Genomic DNA, 25,351 nt, shown 5'->3' on the forward strand with positions numbered 1-25,351 from the left:
TCATCCCGTGTCCTCCAACGCGAAGAAATCTACGGGTAGATCACCTGTGTGGGATTCCTCGAGCTCCTCGCTCTCCATGCCATACCCTCGGAGTTCTCTTGAATTAAACCTTTCCATTGTCTCACCAGCCAGTTTGGCAACACCTAGTCGCACAAGATCCGGAGCAACAAACTTGGTAGTTCGATCGTTTTTATATGCCAACGAACCTTGGCGGACCAGTCTCTCTGCCATGATAGTGAGATCATACGTTGCCGACTTCACCGTGTGCTCCGGGTTAACGTGTACGTTAAAAATGCGCTCGATCTCGGAGCGGAGTAGACGGAAGAACGATGAGTTAAGGGAGCAATACTCAAAGAGATAGTCGAGATGGATAGTGGATCCTCGTTTCGCCTTAAAAATCTCCTTCATATCCCCAATATGGAACTCCATCATCCGATCAGTTTCAAACCACGAGTCCTGATGGCCGCGCAAGTTAATGAGGCTATTCGCGAGAATGGCCCGTTGCAGCGCTGGAGTTGCAGATGTGGTCAATAGCTTTTGAAAGTACAGCATCTCATTGGCATACTTGCGTTGATTGGTCCCGGCGAACAGAACACAGGCTCGATCGACCGCTCTCCGTAGAAGACCAATGTCTGCGTATTTGATGGCGTACTTGAGCAACAGGTAGTTGAGTGTATGCTGCAGGAAAAGGCAGTGGTTCTGTAACTCTTGGCCCCCGCGGGTAGCCTGGTGGAAATATACCACACGGATGCGCTCGATTAGGGAGAGGAAATTCTCTGGGCTGTGTAGGCGTGTAATTCGATCAATATCCTCGTAAGATTTCCCTAGTCCGGTATTCGCGAGAAGTAACCAGTACACAGCGGCCACTCGGGCTTCGAAGCTGTGGATTACCAGCTCTTCCAATGCGAAGAAATCCGATTTTGCTTTGCTGATTTTCTTACGCCTCCAAAAGTTAGCGGCATCATGCAAGGTGGATGGATCGCCCCCAGTGCCTCCGTAATGGCACGTTGATATCATGTACAAATAATTCATCTTCAGGTGGAAGAGGCCAGCGACCGGTAGGACCCACTGGAGATTGTCATAAGGTCGAGAGGCACGTCGCCGAAGGCGCTTGCAGGATCGAATACGATCAACGGTTTTTTGATCACCATATACGAGGAAGAGCCGAGTGCGATAAAGCTCTGAGTCCTCGTCGATAGCGTACTGCTTCCGGAAAATATTGTCAAGTATCGATAGGTTTCCTTCATTTGTCGACTCGTCATGGAAAATGGGTCCAAGAGGGGAATGCTTCGTGATCCCAACGGGCAAGACGTCAAGTTTTGGCATGTTGGGAAATGCCGCCGTCGAAGGAGAAAATATTGCTTCAATTGCTTGAGGAAAGACCCCTTTCACAGCTTTAGCAATGAAAAACCGGACAATCTACCACGCTAGGTTAAAAGGGAATACTTACCATACGAGTCAATCATACCTGGCGCTGAATTTCGTCATCTGAATTGCCCGGTGCTAGGAGCACACTTTCCGGTTCCAGGCGGACATTTCGATCAAGCATGGTCTGCTTCAATCCTCCATCTGGCATTTCCCTTCCTTCAAAGACCTCCCCGGCGGTCACTGAGTGGAATGTACTGTTTCCTTCAACACGCTGCTCCCGGACGCCTTCCATTTGCTCAAAGTTATCGTAAACAGTAACAGAATTCTGAGACCTCCCAGCAGCAGTCACAGAAGCGATAGCTTCTCCAGAAAGAGACTTGATTACCCTCAGAATCGTACTATAGCTCACAGAGAGCCCATACTTCGCGAGCAGTTCGATGACTCGTCGCCGAACTCCATTGGCATGCAGGTGTATGGCAAGAAGAGTCTGCACGTTGCTGTGTCGATTGGATTGTGAATAACAGAGGATTGCGAGGATTATTATGTACCGAGACGAAAGCGAACTTATCTCGCTAGCACGCCGAGTTCCGCATGTTACACTATCCAACAATCCAATAAATCTCGGAGCATGCTCATGAGCCGTATCGAGGAGTCCATGTAGCGAATCAGCACTAGCAATGGAGACAGCGAACTCGCCAAAGCCGGTCTGTTTTCCGAGCTCAACAATTTCTCGTCGATACTCTGGCATGCCCCAATTCACTGAGTCGAGTAGCATCTTGCGCAATTCCAGTTCTGATGAACGAGGATGAGCGAGGCAGAGGTCAATTACCTCCCTGCCATATGCAGCTTTCATATACCCAGTTTGTCGCTGGCGGTTCTTTAGGTCATTTTGCTGGCACAGGGTTCTGATCAAGTCGGATAGGGACCAGTTGAGTTCAGTACGAAGGAATGCGAACGTCTTGTCCAACTTTTCTGCCGGACTGAGACGGCTGCGATACTGCCTAGGTGTTGTATGAACGGGGCTGTCAGAAGGTTGCGACATTGTTGGATGAAGGGGTTGTTGTTCAAAATACATTACGAAATTGAGACCCACAGCAAAAGCGGTGCAATTGCGCTCAGGCCCTCCCCAGGCGAATTACCCGATTAGGTAATTACGGAACATGCTTGTTCCGATGCAGTGGAGGGCCTGAGGCACTGAGGCAACAACTACTCTCAGGACAATCCAGGTCACGTGATCTCAACAAAAAAAGAGACACAGCGTTGACCTAAATGAAAAACGCAGTGTGAGTACCAAGTGTGGAGACCAAAGATTCAGGCGCAATAACCTCAGGGAACGCTAGAAAACTAAGGGGCTTGTTGCTGCGCCAAGCGGAGATTGCGTGACCGTGGTCGGAGATGGGAGTGCGTGGCGTGAAATTTGGCAACTTGACGGCCTAAAACGGCCGCACTTGCGGCCATTTCTGGAAGCCCGTTTGCCGTCTGCTACCTTATCAAAGTATTCTATCCTTTACAATAAACTATATAATTATTAATTTAAAAAATTAGGTATTTTAATATTTTTTTTAATACTACAATTCAGGATGACACGGTGAATGGGAGGCCAGAAACGGCCGCTTTTGACGCCGTTTTAAGCCGCTCGCTCACCGTGGTCGGTCTTGGCGTCACGTGCGCCAAAGCCCACGGCCAACCCGGTTTACTGCCACCAGCGCTTCGGGTTGGCCGTGCCTGGTGCCTGGGCCCATTGATCGACCGATGTCTATTCGTGCCGCAGCCGCCGGCGGAGCCCTGTCCTCGCTCACCCTTAGTCACTCTCCTAGCGGAGGGGAGCCATTTTCGGCTCCTCTGTTAACCGTTCTACTTCCCTAAGTTTCTATAAATATCGACCACCATGGCCCCCGACCGACAGTCCTCCTTCGCTCTCTAACAACTCCTCTAGCCCTAGGCCTAGGTGTCAGGACCTCTACCTGACTGAGGGTGTTGACTAGGCCTAAGGCATTGGTTGATGCCTCAGGGATCGGAAAGGATCGAAATGGTGCCCCAGCGAGGGTCTCACCGCCCTCGACTGGGCCAGTTCTTGTATATAAGCATTTCTCGCTGGACCGTAAAACGGGCCAGCGTTCAGTCTCTTCATACAATACACTTTATTGTAATACACGCATAACTGGGTTATCTACCTCGCTTACATACCTAAACCTAGAGACTGCTGCATGGTCTCATAAATGTATATCGGTGTGACATAAGGGTATAGGATGATTAACGCTTTCTATAGGAAAAATTTCTTCTTATAAGTGTATATCACTAACATTGGTCAGGAACACTTTTATTATTCCCGAGATCATTTATGATCCGTCGCTTATATTGAGCCTGCATAAGTTTTTGCTTAGTATTCTTTTCGATAACGACGCTTTCCGTGCCCCTATAATAAAATCCCGGGACGACCTTAGGAGGCTTTGGCTAGAAGATAGCCGGCAGCAGCTACTATTACCACTAAAAGCTAAGAAGGCAAATCATTATGTATTCTATAAGGTCGTGGCAATCCGCGGCGTCGTATAGATTATTAGAGATTGGCTAATCTCGACCATAGCTCTAGGTAAGTAGTTTTCCGAACCTTTATACACATTGCAACCGGTACGGTAGTGGGACAATACTTAATCAGAGTAGTAAGTTACCGGGCTCTCGGTTCTTATAAGAAGGCGAGAAAAAGGGCTAAGAAAAGAAAGGGCTCGTGAGCGATACATAACAAAATTTAATCATGAAACACGTAAGCATTCGAACATTTTTGAACCACTATCTCCCGCGTCCTATCGGTACGGATATATAGGCATTGATAAGAGGTCTCGAACCTAACTTAGCGATAATAAGAGCGGTCTCTCGGATAGGGAGATAGGTTAACACTCGTCGGCCTCGCGAGCTTATAGATACCTAGAAAGTAAGTGTTAAAGCAATGCCGGAGCTATAAGAGGCGATCTATAAACGTGATAGGTTCGCTCGAAAACTGAAACAAAGCGGCAAAAAGAGCCGTAGAGGACTAGATCCACTTGATCAACTTAAGAGGATTGTGACTAACACACGTAGTCGGCTCCTTTACGATCTTCGTAAGCGTGTAAGGGAAGAATTTGATAGCAGCTAAGTAGTTAAGGATATTCAGCGATAGCTTACTACCGGAACCGCGGTTTATAACGATAGAACCAAGGAGCGCCTAGCAGCTAGGGAAAACATGCTCCCGGAGTAGATATTTCTCTTAGAAAAGCTAATAACATAGCCGACTTCGTTGTCTTTAGAGCGGGAATAGAAGCGGCGAAATAAGGCAGTCAAAGCTATTCGTATATACTGCCGTGTGCGAGGAGGTAGGCCTCGAAGAGGACGACGACCGAAGAAACCCGTTCCTCGTGATAATCTTGTACCACACAGCCCTCCTACACTAGCTTCTACACAAACACCCGTACTATCTTTACCACGCGAAGATACTTTACGAAAGACAGAAGCGCATGTCTAGGCCGCCGCTAAACCACTAGGATGCTTCTAATGTTTTGGAAACCTAGAAGAATCGGACGACCGTCGGATGAAACACTATTCTCGGCATAAACATCATCTACGTCATTTCAGGGATACACATCTAGATGGCCGTCACTACAAGTAGTGCAATATATTGGTTGAACATAAAGATGGTTTAAGGAGGCATGCCCATGAGAAGCATCGACTAAAGACCTAGGCTTTTCTGCCGGTCTCCAGAGATAAGCTAGATATAGCCATACTCTATCTGCCTCGTCAGTGTCAGCGCATGCGATATTATACACTAGCTTCAGGGCTACCACCATAGCGTGAAGTAGCACTCTATTTTCCAAAAAATGTTCCAAATCTACTGCATACCTCACATTATCCCAGACGGAGTCCTCTTCCCGCAGTGGCATGCCGCAGCACAATTGACACCCAGAGTTGATCTACCAGGATTTTAGCCCCAATTAGAAGCAGGGCTACGGCCACGACCAAAAGAAAGAGAGGCGCTTCACGTACTGGAATTGAACAGCATTCAAGAAGTTTTTTCGTCTTAGACGATAACGTAGACAAACTCTTGGCGCCTCTCAAGTTGGATCTTCATCAGTGGCATAGAAGGTATGATTCGTTGTTCTTTTTCTATAACCAATGCCGTAGAATATATACAGTACGTATCAGATAGCACACACAATGACATTAGCGATCTATGCTTCAGCTCCGTAATAGACAAACTGTGCCTAATGTAACGGCCGTTTTCGATATTCAACCCTCGTCGGAACGTTAAAACCGCCTTCTAAAGTGCTATCACTATACTGTATGCATCACTGAGGAGCGCGGAATTAAAGGTCCGGCCCCGGTAAACGGAAGAGGGGGTTCAGTTTCGCATATATCGGTTGCCTGGTCCCAAGATGAAAGCCGATTTGCACCAGCGTCCTACGGTAATACAGTCAGCGACTGGGATCTAACAGCCAATCACTAATGAGTTCTAATATATCTTTGCGAATGCTGTAAATTTGAGCAATCGTGTCTACTAGCTCAATGCCGTCCATTGGCTAGCTGGTCGGGAAATGGTTAATAATGTTGATATAGGAGGTTTCTAAGTCTGCTTTTCCCTTGAAGAGACTGTCTAGCTATTTATACATACAAATCGGCCCCGATCTACTGCATTGACTATGCCGTAACAGGCAAGAGAACCGACGTCTAGGGTTGAGTGATGAAACTCGTAATTTGCAGTACTGACCACGATATCAATGCCAGAAATGGCCTGGATCTCAAGAAACAAGAGGTTTTGTTTATATAGGTATCTGGCTAGATAATTAAGCTTGATCAAGATCAGGAGATGGTAGTGAACAGCACCAAAAGATTTGGGTTACAATGAAGATTCAAAGGAGCTTTACGGTGATGTCTCAGCCTTGAAAGTTGCCTCCTTCGCTTCCAATTCATCCAAGGTAGGCTTTCTTGCCCACACGCGGTGCCTGAACGTTATTAGCATCAAAGAATTCAGCAGCACGATTTTAAAGAAAACGAACGCAGGATTATACGCATGAATGTATGGGTCCTTCAACTCTATGCGCACTTTAGCTAGGAACACCTGTACCTCCTCCTTCGTCCACGGCTCCGGCTCCCCAAAGTGGGTGAGAAGCCACATCGCCCAACCTTCTAGAGCAGCGTTCCAGTGGGCATCCTGGAGGTGTCCAACCTCCTTCAGTAACTTATCCTTAGGCCAAGGTCCTAAGGGGATCTTGTACTTTTTCCTCGTGCACATCCACGAATCCGGCCTTCTCAATTGCGCCGCGCATGGTTTCATGGATGTTGAGCGACCGTCCAGCTCGCTCGGCGCATCTAATAAACATAGGCCCCCACTTCCATAGCTGGTGTTCTTTTTTCAGGGTACCGTCATCGCTAGAGACTCGCACGTCAAATTCCATCTGCTCGATCCAACCACCGGGTTCGAGGGCGCTATAGCGAGAGTAAACACATATGAGCGTTTCGTGACACAAAAGATCGAATAATAAGGACTGAAACTCACTCGAAAGCCTGTTTATATAACTGGTCCCATCCCTCAGGTGGAAAGGCGCCATACATTAGGCGCATATGGATAAAGTCAAACGAGTCTCTCCATGTCCATTCGCGGAGCACATCATCCACTTCGAACACGCAGTTTGGAGGCATCCATGACACTGGCGGGGGGAAAATATCCACGCCGCGGACGGTAGCTAGCCGGTGTCAGCCCAGAACAGGAGTCATCTCGCGAAATCTAATACCTGACGGATAGCGATCGGCAACATCACTATGGACTCGTTAATGGTTTTCTTGAAACGTTTTGATCATCGGATTACATTGCCCAACTCCCTTGACCAGTTCCGATATCCAGAATATGCTAGTGATGTTAACGGACGTTCAAGTGACTGTCGCCTTGGGAAGTTCACCTTGGGTGAATCGCCGATAGGGGCGCGGAAAAGAGGATTCGGCTGGTTGAAATCTAGAACAAGAAACACCATATGGCTGAGTTCGTTATAACCACAGACCTTCTATTAGTGAGACATGAAAGGTATGAGGATGAGATGCGATTTACCCAATCTCAAACGCCTCGAATTGCTGCTCGTCAGAAGGTCCCCTGAACACGGTTACTCCATGTATACACAAAGCAATGCTTTGTAATGCTTCGTAACTAACCAGTAATCATCTTCTTTTGTGGCCTGGTATCTACTTCTTAGGTTAGAATCAGGAAACGACCTTGGGCTGGATTAGACTGACCTTCGGCCGTTTTCTAACCGTCCCCTCGCGATCGAGGACGCAATAGAGGTGGTCTCTCTGAACACGTACTAGAGTGAGAATACGACAGTAGGTATGCTGTAGTTGGTTGCACTCACGACTGAAAATCCTGCGGGTCTGTGCCAAAGCCAGTAGCTATAGAGTAGAAGTCCGGGTCCTAGTCGAGACATGAGATTGACCGCATCAGAACATGAAACACTACTTACCACTGCGATTTTCTCCATATCTTCAGTCGTGGTTGTGATGATTTCCCAAAGACTTGGGTGAAACCTGTCGAGGTCGGAGCAATTTGAGAAAACGGCTGGGGCAAAAAATGGAGGCGGGGGAAAGTGGGATGTTGGGGCGGAGTGTGACCAACTCACGCCTGTACTGCACTAGGTACTAACAAAGAAAAACGAAAAAAGTACCAGACGGGGAACGCGGGGGCTACTAGTGATTGGCCAGGTGTTGACCTTTCCAACAGACCCAGAACCCAACGCGATCTGGCATGGTTTTACAGAAGTCATTGCATCTAAAGCCTTGCCGAATATGTGGTGGTGTGTTCAGGAATCGCGGGAAGAGGGGCTAGCAAGAGCAAATATGTCCATCCTAGCCACTGAAAGATCCCCGTGGCCATGGAGTGATTAGGCCGCCGCCCAGAAACGCCCATCATATGTGCGTATATTATTATTTTCTCCATCTCAGACGGCCCGGATGTGGAGTTGCGCTCTCTGCACGCTAGTCGGCACTAGAAAGTGGAATCTCACGCACGCGGGAGAAGGCCACGAATAGCAGCCGCTGCATTAGTATAACCAGCCCCATCTCCGTGAAGTCAAAAGTTGTCAGCCGTTTCCCATGTCCAATAGTGGCCATAGTATATAGCAGGGCCCGCGGACTCCCCAAAAGGCCGCTCTCCCCAATTCTGCCCGGTTGTTTCTTCCGCTATGGCAGTAGCCGACTTATCAGGTCAGGCTGTGACGCTCGTCTGCTGCCTCTTAAGCCTCTATGTCTTCAATATTATTACGACATATGCTAAGTTGATGCAGTTCCGGGGGCCCTCGGGGACTGGCATTTCCAACTGGCCTCATAGCATGGCGATGCTTCGAGGCAATTGCCACGAGTGGTACGCAGAAGTCAACAAGAAATATGGTGCGAAGGATTTCCTAGACATCTCTTATGCTTTGCATCCAGGGAGCCGCATATATTATAACTAACATCTCCGACTTGAGCCAGGTCCGATCGCCCGTGTCGCGCCTCAAGTGCTGGTCACGTCGTCTCCCGAAGTTTGGATGCACGTAAACAACAAGGCTGGCTACAAACGCTCCAATTGGTACTACAAAGCCGCACGAATCGAGTACCGGAGGGATAATGTCTTCAGTCAGACGGATAACACGAAACACGAGCAGCGGAGGAAGCAGATGGCTCCAGGGGTATGATAGCTGCCTCGTACTTCTCTCCCCGAGTCTATCCCCACCCATTCATACCTGCGTGGGCCGCTAACCAGGATTGTTAAAGTATTCGGGAAGGGAGAATATCCAGCTCGAAGGGTCTATAGATGAACGACTTCAAGATTTTCTGTACCTCATCCGGTCCAAATATATCTCGTCCGACCGCCGTGTTATGGCCATGGACCTAGCGAAAAAGGTTCAATATTTTACGCTCGACGTTATTAGCAGCGTGGGCCTTGGCAAGGCGTTCGGTATGTTGCAGAGCGACCATGACGTGGACGACTACCTCAAATCTAGCGAGGAGGGGCTTGCTATCGGCAATACCGCCCTTGCGATAGGATTCAGCTGGATCACCCAAATGCCCTTCATCGGCAGATTTATTGCACCATCGCCCAAAGATAGCAACGGCTTCGGTAAGATGATGGCCGCATGCTTCCGCCTCGTCGAAGAGCGCGCTGCGGGCTCCACCAACGAAAAATCCGATATGTTAGCCTCCTTCATACGCCACGGTCTAGCAGGTGACGAGCTGCGCACTGAAGCCCTAGAGCAAATAATTGCGGGCTCTGACACCACCGCTAGCGCCATCCGTGGCACTCTCCTGTACCTCATAACGAACCCCCGCGTCTACCTCAAGCTACAGCACGAAATTGACGATGCCACGCGCCGCGGCCTTGCTCCGAGAAAGGGCGAAGGCCTTATTACTGCCGCCCAGGCTAGAAGTCTTCCGTACCTCCAGGCAGTGATTCGCGAAGCTCTACGAGTCTGCCCGCCTGTTACGAACATCTTCCCGCGTGATATCCCGCCAGATGGCGACGCTCTTATCGTCGACGGGGAGAGCGTATTCTTACCGGGCGGCGCCTGCATCGGGTACTCCGCATGCGCTATGCACCAAAGCGAGAAGATCTATGGCAAGGATGCAGAGGCTTTTCGACCAGAGCGGTGGCTCGAGTCGGAACCTGCCAAGCTGGCTGTCATGGTTCGGACCAACGAACTCATTTTCGGCCACGGCAGATTCCAGTGTTTAGGGAAGGCAGTGGCACAAATCGAGATCGGAAAGACGGTATTCGAGGTGAGTAGAAACAGCTCCGCATGTCTACTTCAGTCCTCTTTCTTCTCGATGACACACTAACTGACCGCCACCCGGACACAGCTATTGCGTAACTTCGACCTAGCACTTATCAGCCCCACGCGTCCCTGGGATGCGCGGAATTACCTAGGGCTTTATGCGATTTCAAATATGTGGGTGCAAGTGACGGAGCGAATGCCCTATTCTCCTTGACCGGGTAGAGAGGATTTCCCCTGTAATGTTCATGAGCACCCCGCCATGGTCATGCTTCGCAGGCATTCTTAGTGGTACTGTAAAGCTGATGTCTAATGTGTGGTGCTTATTTTGGATGTGTAACAGCAATACAGCTTCTCGCGATTTAGTCATTGTATTATACCTTTCCACGATACGACGGACAGACAAGCAGTCCAACACAACCCACATTAAAGCGAGGCTGGGAAACAACGTGTTCTGAGTGTTCCTGTTAGGTTGAGGCAATTCAGCCAACTGAGATCGCCACAAGGAGGCTAGTAATAGCCAAGATCCGTTAAAAGGCCTTTGGGCCCCGGCGAGGAAATGCAAATTCAGCTTGGCAGCTCATGTCGTTTGTTGACTGAATGATCTGATAATTCCGCTGGCATGTGCCCATTACCCAATTCTTTCGGTTGGGAAGCGGCTTTCTCAAGCGCATACCCAGGCAATGATGAAGGAAGGGCGTGAGACTGCGATTGCTGCCGTGGCTGTTGTCGTTTCCGATAGCGAATCAGAAGGTAGAGAGCTGCAATAATTGCGGCTGCCCCGACAACGCCACCGGCCACACCACCGCCTATGGCTCCTGCATTGGTTCGTGATGAGTGGCCTGAGGTACTAGACCCGGCGCCTAAAGATGATGTGGGGATACTAGTAGGCGTGGAAGTTGGAGTGGTGGAAGAAGTACCTGACCAAAGCGTACATTAGCCATTGGAACAGTATGAGAATAAAGTGACCACTGACCGGTAGAACTAGGTTTTAATGCACTATAAGATAAATTGCGAGCGGCACCTGGGTCGACACAACCGACCGAAACAGTGCCTTGGACAGAAAACCCGGCATGATTGGGCTCACAACAGAAATAACCCGTCGAATTGTAAAGATCCCAGCTTGTATTCGCGCAAGTCGGGGTATCCGCAAGAAGTCCTGTGCAGTTCAGAGTGTCACGACAGCAAATAAAATTATTGATCTTGGTGGAATGCGAGTCTAAGCATTGAGAACTTCCGGGGCAGCAGGCATAGAAAGTTCCCCACGTCCGACCACACACTGACTCTCCCGCGCTGCAGGAGTTGTTTCGGCGAACAGGATACCCTTGAGCCTCGTCTGAAGACATCGCGATGCGGCAAAATAGATATAGCGTTCGATGTTTAGAGAGGATGAAAATTCTGAATTCATTAAAATGGGGCGGAGAGAAGAAGAAAAGAACTGAGCGAGGTTTTCGCCCCCATCTGGGGCCAGAGCACCAACCTCTTGAGTAAAGCACAACTACCGCTCCCCACGAATTAAATTGAATCGAACTTTTGGCTGATTCGATTCGATTCGAAGTTCGTGAATTCTTTGTACTAACGTCTTATTGGGAAGCCAGTAAATGGTCTAGCAGTACCTGCTGTTGATCCTTGAATGGTCAATCTGTCAACAATTCCCCTCACCACCGCAGAAAATGATTCGTTGTGAGAGTGTTATGCCGCAGCCTCCCCTTTTAACCACGCCCCTCCTCTCATGCACTCTGGCATTCATTCCCACGACCTATGCTCCATAACATCTTTGTTTATCTCATATTTACCATGGACTCAAGATAGGCTATTCTGCTCAAACCCCACCATTATATTCCACCATGGCAGCCAGGGACCGTCTATGCCATACCGATTACACGGTCGGGTAGATATGCGCTTTGCCCCTAGAGATGGCAGCCGCAAAGCTAATGCTAGATGCAATACACCCGAGTCTGCCTCGCCCGCCGACAGATCAAAATACGTACATTCTAGGAAATATCGGGGATCATAACATCGTTATTGCCTGTTTACCAAGTGGCGCAATTGGCAATGTATCAGCTGCGACGGTAGCGATACAGTTACTCTCGAGTTTCCGCTCTATCCGGTTCAGTCTGATGGTCGGTATCGGTGGAGGTGTACCAAGCAGCAAGGCAGACATTCGACTAGGCGATATTGTGGTGAGCCAGCCAGCGGACACCACAAAACAAGTTAAACCACTTTAGAGTACGAAATATGATTCATGGATAGAAAATACCCAGGAATCTCATTCATTTGCCTCTGTATCGTATTTCTCTGCGACGGAGTCAATTTTAACTGCGTACTTGCCATTACTAGCAGTAATTTATATTGAGCAGCTTTAGTTAATAAATGGGATCTTATTACCTCGCAGTAATCTTTCCTCCGTTAAGAAAACACTTGAAGATTTCATCGCCCTAAGAATATTCTTAATCCAGAAGCTAAAGTCAAATGGAAAATATAGGAAGAATAGTTGTTTTCACTGATTTCATCTTTTAGAACCCTGCATCTCACCAGCATAGACCAGATCAAAAAGCTTTTCGAGCAGCAGGAACAAGACGCCTTCGGAGGGGACAACCATTTTATCCATATCTACCTCGAAAAGAGGATTGCACTAAATACCACAGTATTGCTTGCGAATGGCAGAGCGAGTAATTTATCCTTGACCAATCAGTTAACGAGCCGAACTAGCCATTCGAACCCCATAGTTCGCGCTTGTTTTGGTACGCACGGCAATTTTTATATCATCACGGAGTATATCAAAGTTGACAAGATCGCGTCCGATGCACAGAGGGCTAAGAATTTGCTAAACTGGTGTCTATAAAGTGTTAGCGATAAGAGACTAGCCGTCTCAGCGGTGGCCGTATCGATAGCAGCTTTGGTTACAGATAGAAAATCCTAAATGTTTATAGGTTTGAGATACCTGCTAGCTATTTTGAGTCCCTATAAATGAATGAAAGCAATGCTTGATATCCTAAGATTCGATGATTCTTATTTGACAACCCTTGTATGATAGTAACTTATAGGGAGATTTGGTAATTATATACACTAGCAACAGAAATGTCCTGCTGAACTAGTAAAAATGAACTATAGAAAGGTGGTAGACGAAAGACCTCAAAAATGGCAATCACATTCTCCCCTCATATAAAACTTGAAACTCTAATCTTTTATTGCTAGCTATAAAGCATCTATACATGCTATATATAGGAATCAAATCGACTAGAGCAAACCGAGCCATGAAATATCAGGCATGATTCTTGACATCCACTTAAAGGCACGAGTCGGACTTGTTGTCACCACCGTCATGACATCCCTTAGAACATGTGTCTACCACGTGAATAGACCCGTTGCTGCCGCCGTCGCAGTGGTAGAGGAAGTAATCATAGTTAACCGTCCTGGGATCGGTACCATATTCATCGATAGCCTTTAGAATCTGCTGGTGGTAGTCGCCTATCATAGGTTAACATGATGTAAATAGAATGATTAAGGCATTAAGTTTCTTAAGTACCTTTACCCATGAGGGTGAAAGAACAGTAGTTAAGGCCCTCTTGACAATTCTTTGCAACGGCCAGAGAGGCGAAAATGGTAAGGGCTGGGAGAATGAACTTCATATTGAAATTGTTGGTTTGGGTAAAAATTGGATCTTTCGGGTGGTTTGGATGATGAGGAGGCTGCTGGATGATAGAGAACAGCGAAGGGATTACTACCCTCTTTATACCTTTTTCCGATGCCCTGACGCAAAGCAGTGATGCGTCTTTTGATAGCCTCGGCACTCGTAATGACAACATTTAAGGCCCCCGGTCCGAAGTATACGAAACAAAGGCAAATGTCTGTGAATTCTGGCCTATATTGATGCCGGATGGCATCATACAACTTGGGGGTTTACACTAAACTTGCCTGCGCCCCAATCCACCTAGCCCCCTTTGACATCATGTTACTATGTTTGATATCGATGTTGGGTCTAAGAATCCTTATTGATCTGCAAATTGGAGATACAAAATGATCGTCGGAGTGACGGAGACCCTAGAGCTCCACTAATGACCCAATAAGCTAGGCAGAATTCTTCGCCCCCGGACTTCATAGTCCTAAGGAATGGGCCGATCGATATTAAACCCCAGCAGAAATTATGTACGTTCTATAACAAAAAAAGAGATTTGATAAACAGACCCTGGTCGCCCCATCTATCATGGGGGCGGTAAAGAAACGGGTCCGACCGGGCCCCACGACCCTTACACATAGGGGGCCACGAAGGAATGCATTGCCCCTACCCATCATGGGGGCCGTAAAGGAACGGGTCCGAACCGGCCCCCTCGACCCTTAAACGTAGGGGGCCGCGAAGGAATGCATTGCCCAAAGAAAGATACCAGGGATTCAAGGAAAGAAAGCCGAAGAGAAACTGACGGTCGTCATTTAAGCAGCCCGTCAAGTAAGAACCGTGTATGAATCGATACCCACTGGTCGTCCCCCTGGTGATATGAATTTCAGTTCAAATCCGATATCTCCTTGATCTTAATGTAAACATTCCGAGTCAATGATTCTATCAGGATGGACGCTCTTTTTCTATCCTACATATTACGAGTAAAATACCTTGCGTTAGGGGGACAAACCCAACACCAGTCGCGCTACAATCGAGATGTCGCGGTCGAGAATCCGCAGAGTACGATAATTATGTCATTAGCTATAGTGCTAGTTAACTTAGCGATGATATTCAAGTTACAAGCCTCTTGTGGGAAAATGCGCATTTCCCTTGACTCCCATCCGCCAGTCCTCAGGAACTGTAGCCGGTCTTCAACTGAAAGGGCCGAGAATTGGGCACGAACGGCAGGAAATGAAACGCTCTTTCCACGAGAAGGCCCTCTAGTGGACCGACAGGAACAAGCTTTTGCATGTCTCTTCCCTGTACGTGAACATTTCTTTACTTTGGAGGACTGGCGATCATGATCCGCCGTCTCCTTTGAATTTTGTCGTCTGCGTTGGAAAGATAGGTCTTGATTCGGGAAGCGAAAGCAATTCGAGGGACATTCGTCCAGATGTGTTGCGATACTAGTAATATTCTCCGTTGCTTGGATATGCTCAGAATTAGGGCAGTCATGATCGCTCAGGATTGCGGGATCGATGGCTTCATTGCCTGGGAGGTCTCCAGTCCGGAAGTGATTTCTAGAATCGACAGCTTGAGGGTGCTGACCAGCAATAACGGCAGGGTCTAAGTCGCACGATCCAAAACCTAGGGATCGATGCTCAGCACTAAGACAAACATTATCGGGTATTGTAGCAGAATCGATATCTTCGGTGCTCCGTAGGTCTTGCAATTCCAAAAGGTCTTCAGAGGAAAGTCTCAGCGTGAGGACTGGTGAAGTTGTACGGCCCAAATCCTTAGGCTCGTGTCGAATGGTTTGAGCGTCCGAATGTAGGCCGTCATCCAAGCAAACCTCTAACGGTGGGGGGCAGGAAGGGGACGCTGGCCAGCAGAATACGAATTATCTCGGCCGGCATATGCTCCTCCTAAGATCAGAAAAGTTCCTAGAGGAATGCTTGTCGTCCAAGAACCGACAGAATTAATTTAGGTGTCTGGCGGAGAGTTCTTAATATATAATATTTACGAAGGGAGTTATCGTCGCCAAACTATAGATACATCACCATGGTTAATTATTGTGGTGGAAATCTTTAAGAGTCGAAAGGAGACAAACTTGGCGATGAACAACTTTCCAGTATGACTTGGTAAGGTTTGCAGAATTTGAAATAGTAAACACATCCCTAATTCCCCCATGAGAGGCGCGTTTGGCTGTATTTCGGTTACCGCGACCTCTTGCTGGTTGCTCCTTGAGTCCCGTGTCCGAAGGTTTCCGTGGCAGGGTCTGATCCAGTTGAAGTTGACGTGTTGGGGCGCGATAGCATTCTCTGACCCACTCGCTTACCAATTTTAGGTTATTAGAGGGGTCAGCCAGTCATTCTGGGGAATTGTCGACCCCCACAACCCACACTCCGACTTCATCAGTCATTCCCCTCACCGGTCTCTCAGTTCCAGCTTCTCAAGGGTTCCTCTTCGTTTTTTCGATCATGGCGATGCGTTCAGAGACGTGGGTGGTAGTAGGTGCCTCCAGAGGCATCGGCTTAGAATTCATGAAGCAGCTTCTGGAAGGCGGACAGAAAGTTATAGCAGGAGTGCGGAATCCGCCGGCAGCCCAAGAACTTCTGGAGCTGTGTCGGTCGAGTCCAGATCGCTGTGTGGTTGAGCAGTGCGATGTCACAAGCGAAGAAAGCATTAACGCAAGTTAAGTCATAGCCCCTATTGTCTAGACAATAATTATCTAACGTCTGGTGTAGCACTTTGTCAGCAAGGTTCAAGCAGCTAGTAAAACTGGGATGAGTCCAAAACACATTATACTCAATGCTGGTGTGCTCAAGTATCCGAATTGAGCAACGGAAATGTATTTGTTGTCTTCGTATCACCCTTTACAAGAATTAACACTAAAGTCTATGACCTAGATCATATGCGGACTTTGCTCTTCACTTGCACACCAACACAATAGGGCCCGTGATTTGTGCTCGAAAATTGATTGATCTAGATCTTGAAAGTCCACCTACCAAGGTTGTGTTTATTTCGTCCGATTCTGGGTCTGCTACGCTCTTTCGAAACTATGAAGATGGCTTTGCAGCATACGCGGCGAGCAAAGCAGCCCTCAATCAGATGATCAGACATATGGCAGCCGAGCTGGCGCGATGCAAGGGAAAGCGGAACAAGATATGCATTCTTGCTATGCATCCTGGTGAAGTCGAGACGTAGGTCGCGATTCCTATATATTTGAGTGGTGCTGATAACAATACAGTGATATGGCCAATATCGAACTTGATTGGGAGGTAGAAGGGATGATTCAGGCAGATGAAAGTGTGAGGGACATGCTCAAAGTCATTGGGGAGAAAAACGAGAATGACAGTGGCACATTCTGGTGCTGGAATGGCAAGGTAAGCGTCTCACTCCGGCTTCTTAGTAGCGTAATACTTGATCTAATGATATTCAGACCCACCCGTGGTAATTGTAGTTGAAGATGTCTTTTGCTCTCTCTAGTCCTCCGTCGTAAAATTCTGTAGCTTAAAATATTGTAAAAACCGAAATTGCTGCATAATGGGCGAGAGAAAAATTAGTTTTTTTTATAAGCTCACCATATTGAATTTGGATCTGATGAGAACTAAGGGGCCTGGTTGGAGTTGAGCAACAAGGTGAGGGCTTAGGTTGCTCAGTGAGTAGCTTATGGCTAGCTTAAGTCCTGCTCAGAAGGCCAGGGATATGCTCACCCAGTGATCTCGGAGTCGATCGCTACCTGAGGTGGCAGGTCTACCGCACCAATATTACAGTCATTAGGTACGTAACATTGCATTATGCGTACGAAAAGGCACGTGGAACTCCATGGGACCCCATAGTAGATCCGCGCAAATCTGACTAGGCGAAAGCCACTAACAATGCCTACCGTACTTTCTTAGAGATCTGCCTCTCCGTTATCGTGGCGTGTCTGATATTATGTAGTAACGATGGGCACCTGTTCAAGTGAAGGGAGGGGCGAGTTTCATATTCATGCGGGTTCATAGATCTTCAAACAGTCTCCCTCAGGTGTGATTCTTGTTGAGATCCCGTGACCAGGTTGGCCACGTGACCGTGGATGGCCCTGAGAGTATGTCAGATAGTCCCCGAGGGGTCGGAGCTTCTCTCCTTCCCTGTCCGTCTCTTAGTCAATAAAACCATCATTTATTGACCGTTTCTTCCCCCTGTCAAGAATTCTGCACCTTAATCTTTCTGGGTTCCCAACTAGTCCTGTTGTACCATGTATATCCCACCTAAATAAATGGCAATTTCGTTGTTTGTGTAAGACTTAGAGGCGTGCTCGGTTTTACTTCAGTGAGCAAAAAGCGGCAAGGGGTGAGCACTAAAACGGGAAGGGAAAGCCAAGACTTGCCAGACATAACCTGTCTATATGCACTGTTAAGTTCAGCCGCAGAAAATTGGCTTATTCGAACGTCGGATCAACGGGTCAACTCCTTTATGTTCAAAGTCAACTTCATCCTGTGTGTCTCCGGTGTAAGTGGTAAAATATGAAACTGAAGTTATCAAGTTGATGGTAAAACGGTTGCCTTGGGTAAGCCACCGCGACCGCGCTTTAAAGTTTGGGCGAGGCGACGCGACAAACTAGCAGGAGGCGACGGTTTCCGCTGCCTGATCTTGCTCAACTTTTCTTCTTTCCTACATCATGCCTGAATTCCGACATCCGAGAGACATGAAAAAATGCTTGTATCCGTACGATTCCGGGGTCATCCAGCTAAATGTGCAACGCTTAGGGCAGAACTCCGACAACAGCTCGTCCTGGACTGCTCTAGTAGACCAATCCAGAGACAGTGGAAATGATGCTCCGGCACTTATTGCGAGTCAAATTACGTGTTCCTTACACCCTACTCTATCCGGAAATGACCGGTTCTCCTGGTCTTTAGATAGATTACGACTGACGTGAGTCTTTCAAGTTCCACGGAAGATCGATCTAGGCATTTGATTCGACCTGACATTATACTATTTAGGCACATCAACGGTGTGGATATTGTATCCGCTGAAAAGCAATTTCGTGCAAGTCCTGCTATAATACGCTGCAATCTTGCGTATCTTTATCTAACTGCCAGTAACAGCGAAACATCTTCAGAACTCGACGTGTCATGGGGTGCATATGACACGATTATCACTCTTTTGCAAACTCATTTCCGTCACTGCAAAAAAATCATGCTTGTACTTAGGACCGATCCCACTATTATATATCGAGGCGCGAGGCAGCCCAGGAGAACGGTGCTATGCTAGCCCGGCTTAAGAAAGTACTTATCCGAGCGGATGAACTTCATCGCACACTTGCTCCTCAAGGATGTGAGTTTTCGATTTTTCCGTCTCCGGCCGCATTCGAATTGTGCCTAGATCAAGCAAAGAAATCAGGTGGGGTTCTCGAAAAGGGTGACTGGGACCTTAACCGGGGTGCTGAATCCCGCGTCTGGCGTAGTAGTGAGCCACAACTAGGCTATTGGATTCGAACAAGCTTCTTTGACATGTTTGAAAGGAAGGATATGGGATTTGTGTGACACGAGATTAAGGGCATGTAAGGGCCTAGGCGCTTACTATGAGCCCAGGCAAAATAGGGAACAAGACTTTTCATGTCTCTCTAAGCAACTGAAAATTCATACATCTAGAGACAATCCTAGGATTGACAAATATGATCACTAGGTACATGAACTCTTTAATATCAAACTTCAATTCTTGAAGACAGAATCTAGATGAACGTAGCTACGCAGGGTTGTAACGATTCTAGCTGTTTGTAGGCACTCCACTACAGGAAAATAACACTCGCACTGAAAGCCACTAAGTACATAACGAGAAAACCACCTAATCCACTCCATGCCTTTGCGTTTGGAGCAACTCTTGCGGCGAAGCTAGGAGGTGATGCAGTCGTGCTGGATCTAGCAATCGGTAGGTCGGACTGGTGATGCACAAGTGATAACGTCGGCATCGCGTACTGCGATTCCCTTTGTAGCCTCCAATATATGAGGTTCAAAGATAGATTTAACAGACAGTTCTAAGGCATTGAGCAGTAAATCCTATATCCGGAACCACTCCCAAATCCCATCGCACGGGGTTCTCCCAGCACGTCTTAACAATCGCAGGATGTTCAGACCTTCTACAGCAGCTTATCTGTTCTTCATAATCAGCGCTTCGGCGCAGTCGGTCATCAACAGTGGACGGGGATTCGCTACAGAATACTATGATATCAAGAATCCTCATGTATGAGACTGATCATACGTTACCGTGAACCAAAGCAACGTTTCATGCAACCTAATGAATGGACTCTTGCTCAACGTAGTCACTAACTATCTGGTTGCAATGAACAACACTCTGCTTCATTCAAACTTGTCTCTATACTGTGGCAAGAGGGAAGTTGTCTCTGTTAATGGGAAGCCATCCATCCTACCTCTCTTTATCGGAGATGGTTGTGAGCGCTGTAGCATGGGGCCTTCAACTAGCAGAACATGGAATTAAAATGCCGCTCCGATTATTGACCTGAGTCATGAAGTGCTTCAAGCGCTGTCTGGAGACGCCTGTCACGCTGGCCACGTAGAGATTTCCTGGGCGGGTTTTGATGAACAAGTCTATGAGTCTCGCAAAAGGTCGTGCCCACGTTACACTCGCCATCAAGCTCCTTCACCGTGAAAAAGAGCACGCCAGGCTCTTGGCTAAGCAAGTATCCAGGATATCCTTGTATCTTCCAAATTACATTGAACATTTATTCACTAAGGGGTGCACGATCTGTCTGGGGAAATACAGGGTTTTGGATTACACACATTGGATATATGGGCTTATGGATCGGTAAAGGGTGCGTAATTCATATCCAGACAGAAGAGGATCAATTCCTTCGGCCTTCCTCGAGTTCAGCCACTTTTAACCATTAAACCCTCTTCTTCCCCTCTTTGTCTTCTTTCTTTCCCTCTCTTTCTTCCATCTCCTCCTTTCTCTCTCTCTCTCTCTCACACACACACACACACACACTTTCTCTCCCTACAAACGAACTACTGATATAAGAAGGAAACAACACAAAAGAGAAAAAGGAGAATAAATTATCATGGCAGAGAGCGGTTCTCCTATCTCGGATCGCTCGGACTCCTCGGAACCCCCAGAATCCCCCCATCAAATAATCGCCAGGCGCAGAAACCGCCTTGTGAACATCATCAAGCAGAACGACCTCGTTCAACTCCATCAATTCATCGCTTCATGCTCTCCCGAGGCTGTGATCGCCCCTGGGACACCATACTTGGAGGACACCTTGTTCAATGCAGCCTCATACGGCAGTCCTGAGGCTCTTCGCATCATCTTGGAGGTGTACACTGCGGCCCCGGACGTTGTCGAGAGGTTTAACCCAAAGTTCTGTCTGCTGCTCGACGCATGTGGTGCGGCAAATGTTGATGTCGTGCGCTTTATCTTGGACAGCCATGACAGTCCGGAGAATCAGTTACCTCTCGGGACGGTGGATTTGCATCAGAGAGATGACTCCGGAGATACGCCGATCCTCGCGGCTGCAGGGTCGCTGATGTGTCTTGCCAAAGATGCAGATGAAGAAGATGAGACTGAGTGGATTCAGGATCGGATTTCAAGGGGCCATCAGTTGATTCATCTCCTTCTTGACCGGGGCTGTTCAGCGACAGATGTCGTTCCCCCTTTGCCAAATGATCTCTCTCCTGGGGGAAGTCAGGTCCAGGATACTGTGCTTGGGCTTGCTGTGTCGAGGGCTAATGGTCCATTAATTCAACGGCTCATTGACTCCGGTGCCGATATCTACCTTAGGCATCAACACTTGCATCATGCCAAGGTACCGTTCCAGTTGAGGATGACAAAGGATCACGCATATGATGTTACAACGCTTCATCTAGCAAGTTTCTTCTACAATCCTGATGCTGTTAAGTTGCTCTTGGATCATCAACATTACAAGAAAAATACCAACCCTGACCTAGCTTCCTCCCGTGACAGTGATGGGCGACTCCCACTGCATTGGGCAGCCAGCGGCCCTGGAGGTTTTAACTGTGGACTCCTGGATAAGCAGCTCAGAATCACAGAGACCCTTCGACTGCTTCTTAACCATGATTCTACTGGTATCAACCTTGTTGACAATAATGGATCCACGCCGCTGCACTATGCTGCTATGGCCCACGCTATGTGCGGTTGTAGCCAGCACGCTCAGCTTGCTATCCGCACTTTACTCGAATACAGGGCTGACCCCCGGGTCCCCGATGGCTCTGGCCGTACCGTCCTACATCTATTAGGGTACCACTCCCATCAAGGTGAACCCATCGAGACCACATTCCTGAATTTAATCCTGTCACACGGTGCCAATATCAACCATGCCGAGAACAACGGCAAAACGCCATTGCACGTCTTTGCTCAGAATCTGCGGCAGGTCTCGGCGGCAAAGTTCTTAATTACGCATGGGGCGGATTTCCGCGCTCGGAATAGTCTCCGGGAGATGCCCTTTCACGCGGCAGCGCGGGGGTTTTTGAATGATCATGTACGCCGTGATGGGAGAGATGAGCAAGTGACAACTGTGAACAAGATCAGGCTTCAGGATGAGATGATGCGTGCTCTGCAGGAGGCTGCCGGGGAGGATACTGCTATCTTGATGAGCCAACCAAATGCGGAGGGTAAAACTCCGCAGGACTTACTAGAGGAGACGAGAAATCGGTGGCAGGAACGGGACCAGCGCATACCAAGCCCCGGAAGAGGCAGAGGCAGAGGCAGAGGCATAGGGCAGCCAGTAGGAGCATAATTACAGTTCCGGAAGAATCTCTCATAAGGGTAGCCATCGTAGCACTTCTGACATATTTTGGAACTATTAAAGTTTATGTTTGCTACACCAACAAGGGTCCTTGCCATGCTTCAGGTCATTGTAGTAGAAAGTTAATCACAAGTGCTACAGGCCCCAGGCTATACGTATGCCTTGGGCGATGTACAATTCGCATTTACCAAGGCCTCTGCATCTGGCATCACATTGGGCATGCTGCTCCGCAGAACCAAATTCTCGTTTCTCTACAACAGATAAGAGCAGAGATTAGGACAAACAAGACCTATATCATCCTATATCAGAATCTCAGTGGCCATAGACTGTGACTCTCATCGTCGATCATACACATACAGGCCATCAGAATCATGGCGCAACTCTTCGTTGATTTGCCGACGCCGAATAACCAAACTTATCGACAGCCAACTGGCCTGTTCATCAACAATGACTTTGCCGCCGCGTCGAGCGGGCAAACTATCACTTCAATAGACCCTGCGTATGTCCGGAGCATACCATTGAGCCCATTCATATCAGTCAATTTAACTGATACATGTGTAGCACGGATAAACCCCTCGCCACAGTTCCCGCAGCGAGCGCCGAGGATGAAGGTCGAGCTGTGAAGGCAGTCCCCGGGCCGCGCTGGTACATCCCTCCTGGAAACAGCTTCCCGCTACCGAGCACGGTCGAGCTCAAGTTTTCACTTAACTGAGCTCCAGTAAAGACTGTTGTCGTACCATATAGTATCTTAAGTACTACTTAATAGTCTAGTTCACTATTCCTGTTTCTCCGTTAGTTTACGGGCAATAAGTAGTAGAGAGTCTTAGCTCGATACCTATTTAGTTGGTAAAAGGAGTAAATACAGAAAACTGTGTACTTCAAACCCCGGAGCTGATTGTTCATGTCACCGAATCTACACGCCCTTCCCTGCCACTAATTAGTTGCCCGTTTATTACTGTAGTACCCTCAATCAGTCTCTGTCATCCTTTAAACTTAGACATCCAAATTGCCGTCAAACATCGCTATTACATAAGCTAGGGCATTAGTTAAATTAACGTAGTTCACATGCGAGTGGATCACACAAGCGAATGGATCACCGCAGAACACTATAGTTAAGGCGATAAATTACAATACTATTTCCCCACAACAGATGCTTAGACAGATTCTGGAATCGAGAGTATATTTAAAATACTTAATATAGCACTTTGACAAAGTTTAGAGGAAATTTATAATAAAATATGGAAAATACATATGTTTACAGCTGAGATAGCTTAATTACAACGTAATTTATGGTATCGCCATTATTGAGCCTTTCAATTCACTTCAAAACTCTACAGGCTATATAAGACGCTTATCGATCCATAGGAAAAGAAATTAATTCAGATTCAAGTTGCGGTTGTCAAAATATATAGATATCGAAAAACAGCCTTAACTATGGTGTTCTGCGGTGATCCATTCGCTTGTGTGATCCACTCGCATGTGAACTACGTTAACTAAAATCAGCTAGCTAGCTCACGTAATAGCAACCATGCGATCCATACAGTATCTCATGGAGGGAATGTTGAGATCATGTGACTAACCAGGTCACATGACCCTGGATGGTCCTGAGAGTAGTTAGATAGTCCTCGAGGGGTCGGAGCTTCTCTCCTTCCCCGTCCGTCTCTCAACCAATAAACTTTCGTTATTTCTTGTTTCTTTCTCCCCTGTCAAGAAGAAAGCGCCGTGCAAAGTCAACTGGACTTGAAGACCTTCGTCGTGATATCGAGAATCTCTAACACGTCAGCTTTCACAATTGGAGAGTGAATCTCGCTCACTCAGGCATCGATCAACTACAAGGCCTCGTTGAAGTCACACGCTGAAGCCAGTGGATTAAATATGGACACTATTAAATATGGACACTTAATTGTTTGACAAGCATAGCCAGAGTGTCGCTTTCAGAGAGCCGCTATTTTTTCTTCACCAGCGCGGCCAGAATTACATCCATATCCTGGCCATGCAGGATACTTTCGTCTTCAATGTAATAATAATTGCCCGGGGCGAGTACCTGGCCACCGTTTTTGAACGTAATGGTCCCACCGATGGGAATCACAATCATGCGGCCTGTGGGATTTTTGACCTTGGACTCCTCGAAGACGTGAAACGCGGTGCATGTGGTGACCTATATCTGCATCAGACGAAAGCACCGAAAACAGGAAACTTCTTGAACTCACCGGCTTGCCTTGCGCTTTTAGCTCCATCTTGAGCTTAGTCATTTCATCGGCAAACCTGGGACCTCCATGCCTCCAGCCCCAGTTCGCTCGCGCCTCCTCCGCGGTTTGCCTGCTGTTGATGAGTGAGCTCATTTCGCTGACAATCCCGGGCAATGTTCCCACGAGTTGCTCAACATGGGCCATGATGAATGGTATGTATGTTGTATATATTCCCAGGGCGAAAATAAAGACGGCCGAATGTGTAACAACAAAAGTGTGAGGCTCTCTCTCCACGCGGGATATCCGAGGTTCCTGTTTTATAATAGACAACAACCCAAGGCAGATTCAACAAGGTTTGAGGCCAACGCGGGGTTGCTGATGCCAAGACTCTCTCATCGATAATCTGACAACCGCTTTTTCCCAGAGAAATAACTGTACGGAGTAAGCGGGGTCAACGGGCTAGCTGAAACCAACCCGGGAGTCGGAAATGCATCTATCTTAGCGTGTTTTCTTACTACGCTTATTCAGTAGGCGGTAAGAATTACTATAGTCGGTCAGTGATCGAAAGAAGTTCCATGAGAGTTGCCAAAACTGATCGGGCGCTGCACAACGTTCGTCCTTCTAGACCTACAGTTGAGACAGCGCATGACGCAAGGTCGAGTGGGGGACGGAA

At 47.7% G+C, this 25,351-nt stretch overlaps 10 protein-coding genes across 10 annotated transcripts; 4 read left to right on the plus strand and 6 right to left on the minus strand.

Annotated features, from left to right (window-relative positions):
- On the minus strand, positions 1-1,326 carry N7446_001058 (uncharacterized protein; the record flags this gene model as incomplete). The annotated part of the gene is made up of 1 exon (XM_058509825.1): positions 1-1,326. The coding sequence occupies one exon, from the start codon at positions 1,324-1,326 to the stop codon at positions 1-3; it is 1,326 nt and encodes a 441-aa protein (XP_058378804.1).
- Positions 1,327-1,462: 136 nt separating this feature from the next.
- N7446_001059 (uncharacterized protein) lies at positions 1,463-2,410 on the minus strand (the record flags this gene model as incomplete). Its single annotated transcript, XM_058509826.1, has 1 exon — positions 1,463-2,410. One exon carries the CDS (start codon positions 2,408-2,410, stop codon positions 1,463-1,465), a length of 948 nt encoding a protein of 315 aa, XP_058378805.1.
- A 3,846-nt stretch (positions 2,411-6,256) lies between these two features.
- On the minus strand, positions 6,257-7,862 carry N7446_001060 (class I SAM-dependent methyltransferase; the record flags this gene model as incomplete). The annotated part of the gene is made up of 12 exons (XM_058509827.1): positions 6,257-6,338; positions 6,393-6,705; positions 6,758-6,822; positions 6,893-7,079; positions 7,128-7,153; positions 7,203-7,243; positions 7,293-7,368; positions 7,439-7,480; positions 7,540-7,569; positions 7,621-7,677; positions 7,737-7,795; positions 7,845-7,862. 12 exons carry the CDS (start codon positions 7,860-7,862, stop codon positions 6,257-6,259), a joined length of 996 nt encoding a protein of 331 aa, XP_058378806.1.
- Positions 7,863-8,561: 699 nt separating this feature from the next.
- N7446_001061 (cytochrome P450) lies at positions 8,562-10,344 on the plus strand (the record flags this gene model as incomplete). The annotated part of the gene is made up of 4 exons (XM_058509828.1): positions 8,562-8,766; positions 8,851-9,047; positions 9,133-10,134; positions 10,216-10,344. 4 exons carry the CDS (start codon positions 8,562-8,564, stop codon positions 10,342-10,344), a joined length of 1,533 nt encoding a protein of 510 aa, XP_058378807.1.
- Positions 10,345-10,694: 350 nt separating this feature from the next.
- On the minus strand, positions 10,695-11,473 carry N7446_001062 (uncharacterized protein; the record flags this gene model as incomplete). Its single annotated transcript, XM_058509829.1, has 2 exons — positions 10,695-11,047; positions 11,104-11,473. The coding sequence occupies 2 exons, from the start codon at positions 11,471-11,473 to the stop codon at positions 10,695-10,697; spliced, it is 723 nt and encodes a 240-aa protein (XP_058378808.1).
- Positions 11,474-13,416: 1,943 nt separating this feature from the next.
- On the minus strand, positions 13,417-13,759 carry N7446_001063 (uncharacterized protein; the record flags this gene model as incomplete). Its single annotated transcript, XM_058509830.1, has 2 exons — positions 13,417-13,598; positions 13,657-13,759. The coding sequence occupies 2 exons, from the start codon at positions 13,757-13,759 to the stop codon at positions 13,417-13,419; spliced, it is 285 nt and encodes a 94-aa protein (XP_058378809.1).
- Positions 13,760-16,205: 2,446 nt separating this feature from the next.
- On the plus strand, positions 16,206-17,221 carry N7446_001064 (uncharacterized protein; the record flags this gene model as incomplete). Its single annotated transcript, XM_058509831.1, has 5 exons — positions 16,206-16,415; positions 16,473-16,552; positions 16,635-16,928; positions 16,976-17,111; positions 17,168-17,221. 5 exons carry the CDS (start codon positions 16,206-16,208, stop codon positions 17,180-17,182), a joined length of 735 nt encoding a protein of 244 aa, XP_058378810.1. The 3' UTR covers positions 17,183-17,221.
- A 3,564-nt stretch (positions 17,222-20,785) lies between these two features.
- On the plus strand, positions 20,786-22,480 carry N7446_001065 (ankyrin repeat domain-containing protein; the record flags this gene model as incomplete). The annotated part of the gene is made up of 1 exon (XM_058509832.1): positions 20,786-22,480. The coding sequence occupies one exon, from the start codon at positions 20,786-20,788 to the stop codon at positions 22,478-22,480; it is 1,695 nt and encodes a 564-aa protein (XP_058378811.1).
- Positions 22,481-22,860: 380 nt separating this feature from the next.
- N7446_001066 (uncharacterized protein) lies at positions 22,861-23,201 on the plus strand (the record flags this gene model as incomplete). Its single annotated transcript, XM_058509833.1, has 2 exons — positions 22,861-22,988; positions 23,051-23,201. 2 exons carry the CDS (start codon positions 22,861-22,863, stop codon positions 23,199-23,201), a joined length of 279 nt encoding a protein of 92 aa, XP_058378812.1.
- Positions 23,202-24,434: 1,233 nt separating this feature from the next.
- On the minus strand, positions 24,435-24,882 carry N7446_001067 (uncharacterized protein; the record flags this gene model as incomplete). The annotated part of the gene is made up of 2 exons (XM_058509834.1): positions 24,435-24,647; positions 24,700-24,882. 2 exons carry the CDS (start codon positions 24,880-24,882, stop codon positions 24,435-24,437), a joined length of 396 nt encoding a protein of 131 aa, XP_058378813.1.
- Positions 24,883-25,351: the final 469 nt, after the last annotated feature.

This window comes from Penicillium canescens, assembly GCF_028828765.1.
Source record: "Penicillium canescens strain IBT 15451 chromosome Unknown utg000001l_segment0_segment0, whole genome shotgun sequence".
Taxonomy (NCBI): Eukaryota; Fungi; Ascomycota; class Eurotiomycetes; order Eurotiales; family Aspergillaceae; genus Penicillium; species Penicillium canescens.